At 36.4% G+C, this 5,887-nt stretch overlaps 1 protein-coding gene and 1 non-coding gene across 2 annotated transcripts; one reads left to right on the forward strand and one right to left on the reverse strand.

Annotated features, from left to right (window-relative positions):
* Nucleotides 1-297: 297 nt before the first annotated feature.
* Nucleotides 298-5,887, forward strand: LOC105640120 (uncharacterized). The gene is made up of 4 exons (XM_089725263.1): nucleotides 298-2,611; nucleotides 2,677-2,959; nucleotide 3,511; nucleotides 5,274-5,887. Exons 1-4 carry the CDS (start codon nucleotides 298-300, stop codon nucleotides 5,655-5,657), a joined length of 2,982 nt encoding a protein of 993 aa, XP_089581389.1. The 3' UTR covers nucleotides 5,658-5,887.
* On the reverse strand, nucleotides 856-962 carry LOC149494275 (small nucleolar RNA R71). The gene has a single exon (XR_016322342.1). It is a non-coding gene; the product is annotated as a small nucleolar RNA R71 (small nucleolar RNA).

Here is a 5,887-nt window from a genome sequence, read left to right on the forward strand (position 1 = left end):
GTTAAGTTGAATTTTTCACAAACAAACCCCCCCTTTTTTTTTTTTTAAACACAAAAATTAAGATTTCAGTCTCTAAGGTTCGACCTGAATTCACCACTTCTACAGTTAAATTCAGTAATTTAAATTTGGTGGAACCGACAAACATCAAATTTTTGGCGCCGTTGCCGGGGACTGAAAGATTATTATATTTTGTGTTTTTATTTTGTTAAAATAGTTTTCTTACCTTTGTGTAGTGTTGTTGTTTCAGGTTTGTGGTAAAATTTCTAGAATTGAAGGAGAATTGAAGCCATTTGGTTTATGACAAGAAGTTCTCAATCTGGTGAAATTATTTTTGATCCTGAAGTAGAAAAAACAGCTAAACGTTTGAGAAAATTAGCTAAAAAAGCTAAACAAGCTAATTTGAGTCAAGCCCCATCTGAACGGACGATTACTGATAATTCAAACAATTCTCCGAGGGAATCAATTTCAGATTCAGAATCTGAAATTGATACCATGGCTGCCAGAACCTTGAAAGAATTGGCTACACCTGACCTAAATCAGCAACCTTTGTGCATTCAATTTCCTACTTTAGATGTTGCTTTTGAATTAAAATCTGGTCTAATCCATTTATTGCCTAAATTTCATGGACTTTCAGGTGAGGATCCGCATAAACATTTGAAGGAGTTCCATGTGGTGTGTTCTAGCATGAAGCCTCAAGGAGTTTCAGAAGAGCAAATTAAGCTTCGAGCTTTCCCTTTCTCATTGGAAGACAAAGCTAAGGACTGGTTGTATTACCTTCCTTCTGGATCGATTAATTCATGGAATGAGATGAAGCGAATATTTTTAGAGAAGTATTTTCCTGCATCTCGGGCTGCCAACATAAGGAAAGACATTTGTGGCATTCGGCAATATAGTGAAGAGAGTTTATATGAGTATTGGGAGCGATTTAAGAAACTTTGTGCAAGCTGTCCCCATCATCAAATTACTGAGCAGCTGTTGATCCAATATCTTTATGAGGGACTTATGCCGATGGATCGAAATATGATAGATGCTGCTAGTGGAGGTGCTTTAGTTGACAAGACACCGGAAGATGCAAAAAGATTAATTGCTAACATGGCAGCAAATTCCCAACAGTTTGGAATGAGAATGGATCACACGTCTAAGAAGGTTAATGAGGTAAGTACATCTAATCTCGAGAAACAAATTTCAGATTTAACTTCTTTGGTTAGACAAATTGCTGTAGGAAATATGCAAGCTGTTAAAACATGTGGAATTTGCATGGTTCCTGGTCATGCTACTGATTTGTGTCCTACACTTCAAGAGGATGAACTAGTGCAGCAAGCCAATGCAGTAGGAAATTTTGGGCAGCAACAACGCAGGTATGATCCCTATTCTAATTCTTACAATCCGGGATGGCGAGACCATCCGAATTTGAGTTATGGGAATCAGCTAATGCAAAATCGCTACCAGCAGCAAAGACCACAAGTGAATCAACCATCTTCTTCCTCTCAAAATCAAGGTATGTCACTTGATGATATTGTTAAAGCTTTGGCTACTAATACACAACAGTTTCAGCAGGAAACTAGGACTAGTATTCATAATATAGAGAAGCAGATTGGTCAGTTAGCTTCATCTGTGAGCAAACTTGAAGCTCAAAATTCTGGTAAGCTTCCATCGCAATCTGTGATTAATCCTAAAGAAAATGCTAGTGCTATACTTTTGCGAAGTGGGAGAGAAGTTAATAATCAAGTTGTAAAAGAGTCAACAAAGAAGCACAAGCAAGGTTCAAAGGATTCTGATATTCCTGAAGTTGAGGTAAATTCTAAACTTAATGATGCTAATAATTTTGTTGTTCCTCCTCCATTTCCTAGTAGGTTGGCCAAGACAAGGAAGGAAGAACAAGAGAAAGAGATTTTGGAGTTATTCAGGAAGGTAGAGGTTAATATACCGTTACTTGATGCAATCAAGCAAATTCCCAGGTATGCTAAATTCCTTAAGGAATTATGTACTACAAAGCGAAAGTTTAGAAATAATGAAAAAGTTACCGTTGGGGAAAATGTGTCGGCATTCATTCAAAGAAAATTACCTCCAAAGTGTAAGGATCCAGGTTGGTTTTCTATCCCATGTAGAATAGGTGATTCTAAAATAGAGAAAGCAATGGCAAATTTGGGAGCATCTATTAATGTCATGTCGCATTCTGTTTTTCAAACTTTGAATTTAAATGCTTTGAAGGAAACTAGTGTTATTATTCAATTGGCTGATCGTTCTAATGCGTACCCGATGGGTGTAGTTGAGGATGTTTTGGTGCAGGTTGGGCAATTAATTTTTCCAGCAGATTTTTATATTTTGGATATGGGGGAAAGTATTTCCACATCAAATTCTGCATTGATTTTATTTGGTAGACCTTTCTTAAAAACTGCCAAGACTAAAATTGATGTGGATGCTGGCACTTTAACCATGGAATTTGATGAGGAAGTGGTTAAATTTAATATTTTTGATGCTATGAAACATCCTGTTGATGAGCATTCTATGTTTTCTCTTGATGTAATTGATTCATGTGTGCAGAATGTCGTTGAATTGAGCAAGGAGGATGAGTTAGAAGTAGTGATTAGTCAAGGAATTTATGAAGAAAGTACAAACCAGCCCTAAGTGCAGAAATTCAAGATGCAGTAATGGAATTGCAGTCATTACCATTAGTTCCAAAAAGGTACGAGGTTTCTAGGATTAATTTACCTAATCATACAGAATTTTTGCCTTCTATTATAGATGCACCAGTTCTTGAACTCAAACCATTACCGGAGCATTTGAAGTATATTTACTTGGGAGATAATGATACACTTCCAGTTATCATTTCAAGTAAGTTAACTAAGATTGAAGAAGAAAGGTTGACAAGAGTTCTAAGAATACATAAGGAAGCAATTGGATGGAAATTGGCTGACATTAAAGGTATAAGCCCATCGGTGTGTATGCATAGGATTTTGTTAGAAGATGATGCTAAGCCAAGTAGAGAAGCTCAAAGGAGGTTGAACCCACTGATGATGGAAGTTGTGAAGAAGGAGATTTTGAAGCTATTAGATGCTGGGGTGATTTACCCAATTTCAGACAGTAAATGGGTAAGTCCAGTTCAAGTCGTGCCAAAGAAATCAGGAGTTACGGTTGTAGCAAATCAAGATAATGAGCTGGTTCCAACACGGATTCAGAGTGGATGGCGTATGTGCATAGACTACTGCAAGTTAAACTTTTCAACTAGAAAGGACCACTTCCCATTGCCATTCATTGATCAGATGCTTGAGCGGTTAGCAGGTAAGTTTTATTTCTGCTTTCTTGATGGTTTTTCGGGGTATAATCAAGTTGTGATAGCACCAAAGGATCAAGAGAAGACTACCTTCACTTGTCCTTTTGGAACTTTTGCATTTAGAAGAATGCCCTTTGGACTTTGTAATGCACCAGCAACATTTCAGAGATGTATGGTCAGCATATTCTCAGATTTTATTGATAATTGCATTGAAGTTTTCATGGATGATTTTACAGTGTATGGTGATTCATTTGATGCATGTTTACATAATTTAAATTCTGTTCTTGAACGATGCATTGAGAAAAATCTGGTTTTGAATTATGAGAAGTGCCACTTTATGGTAGACCAAGGAATTGTTTTAGGGCATGTTGTTTCTAATAGAGGTATTGAGGTAGACAAGTCAAAGGTTGATTTAATTGTGAATTTACCATACCCCACAACTGTGAGGGAATTGCGTTCTTTCCTTGGTCATGCAGGTTTCTATCGAAGGTTTATCAATAATTTTTCCAAGATAGCAGTACCTTTATCTAGATTATTGCAGCAGGATGTTAAATTTGAGTTTTGTGAAGAATGTAAGGAGGCTTTTAACAAGTTAAAGTCAGCACTGACGACACCTCCTATTATTCAAGATCCTAATTGGTCTGTACCATTTGAAATTATGTGCGATGCAAGTAATTATGCGGTCGGGGCTGTTTTAGGGCAGCGTGAGGAAAAGCTTTTTCATGTGATTTATTATGCATCTAGGACATTGAACTCTGCACAACGCAACTACTCCACAATTGAAAAATAGTTCTTAGCTATTGTTTTTGCTTTAGATAAATTTCGGTCATACTTGCTTAATTCTAAAGTGATTGTTTTTTCTGATCATGCAGCTTTAAAGTTTCTCTTAGCAAAGAAGGAAGCAAAGCCAAGACTAATTAGATGGATTCTTCTTTTACGAGAATTTGATCTACAAATCAAGGATAAGAAAGGTGCTGAGAATTTGGTAGCTGATCATTTGAGCAGGTTGGTGACACAAGAGGATCCAATTCCTTTACAAGAATTATTTCCTGATGAGCAATTGTTTAAATTACAAGGTATGATCCCTTGGTATGCTGATTTGGTGAATTATTTGGTTACTAAGACTATGCCTTCTGATTTAAGTAGAGCTAAAAAAGAAAAATTGAAGAGTGAATCTAAGTATTATGTATGGGATGAACCTTATTTGTGGAAATTTTGTTCTGATCAAATTATTAGGAGATGTATCCCTGATAATGAGATTGAATCAATTCTTATTTTTTGTCATTCATTTGCATGTGGTGGTCATTTTGGACCTAAGAGAACAGGTAGAAAGATAGTGGATTGTGGTTTTTATTGGCCTACCATTTTTCGTGATGCATATATTTTCTGTAAAAATTGTGAACAATGTCAAAGAACAGGAAGTATATCTCGAAGGAATGAGATGAGTCAGACCCCAATACTTGTATGTGAAATTTTTGATGTGTGGGGAATCGATTTTATGGGTCCATTTCCTTCTTCTTTTGGTTTTACTTATATATTACTTGCTGTTGATTATGTTTCCAAATGGGTGGAAGCTAAAGCCACCAGAACTGATGATTCTAAAGTTGTTGTAGATTTTGTCAAGTCAAATATTTTCAGCAGGTTTGGAATTCCTAGAGCTTTGATCAGTGACAGAGGCACTCATTTTTGCAATAGAGCTGTGGAGGCATTATTAAAGAAATATGGTGTTTTTCATAGAGTTTCTACAGCCTATCATCCTCAAACAAGTGGGCAAGCTGAGGTATCAAACAGAGAGGTGAAGTCTATCCTAGAGAAGATGGTGAAGCCAAATAGAAGGGATTGGAGCCTTAGACTTGATGATGCTTTGTGGGCTTACAGGACAGCCTATAAGACACCCATAGGTATGTCCCCTTACAGGTTGGTTTTTGGTAAGATGTGTCACCTTCCTGTTGAGATAGAACATAAGGCTTTTTGGGCTGTTAGAAATTGTAATTTTGAGTTAGATGCTGCTGGTGTGGAAAGAAAGTTACAATTGCAGGAGTTAGAGGAGATTCGTCTTGATGCTTATGAAAATTCTAAGATTTATAAGGAAAAGACAAAAGCATTTCATGATAAACTAATTTTAAAAAAGGAGTTTGTGGTTGGGCAAAAAGTTTTATTGTATAATTCTAGATTAAAGTTAATGCCCGGTAAATTGCGTTCTCGTTGGATTGGTCCGTTTATTGTTACTAATATGTTTTCTTATGGTGCTGTTGAGATTCAAAGTTTAGGAACTAAGAAGGTGTTCAAAGTCAATGGCCATAGACTCAAGCCATTTTATGAAGGCTTCCAAGAGCATTCACTGGAAGAAATCAAATTGAGTGATCCAATTTATTTAGATTGAAGAAGATGCTGTGACCATGTCGAGCTAACGACGATAAAAAAAGGCGCTTTTTGGGAGGCAACCCAGATTTTTTTTTTTTGCTTTATTTTATTTATTTATTTTATTTGCATTCACTTGTTTGCTTGTTTGTCTGGCTTGTGTTTTGCATTTTATTCTGTAGCAGGTACCCTTTACCGGACAACAGCTTGGCTTTTGGTTGCAATTTATTTGATGAGTAAATTTCAGCGAAA

Source organism: Jatropha curcas, chromosome 8 (assembly GCF_041381405.1).
Source record: "Jatropha curcas cultivar XTBG-Jc1 chromosome 8, XTBG_Jcur_1.0, whole genome shotgun sequence".
In the NCBI taxonomy this organism is placed as follows: domain Eukaryota; kingdom Viridiplantae; phylum Streptophyta; class Magnoliopsida; order Malpighiales; family Euphorbiaceae; genus Jatropha; species Jatropha curcas.

What these genes read in the sequence shown, in the direction of transcription:
- LOC105640120 (XM_089725263.1), top strand. Translation starts at nt 298, where the DNA reads ATGACAAGAAGTTCTCAATCTGGTGAAATTATTTTTGATCCTGAAGTA. An exon ending in TCAAGGAATTTATGAAGAAA is followed by an intron (nt 2,612 to 2,676) that starts GTACAAACCAGC and finishes CATTACCATTAG; the next exon opens with TTCCAAAAAGGTACGAGGTT.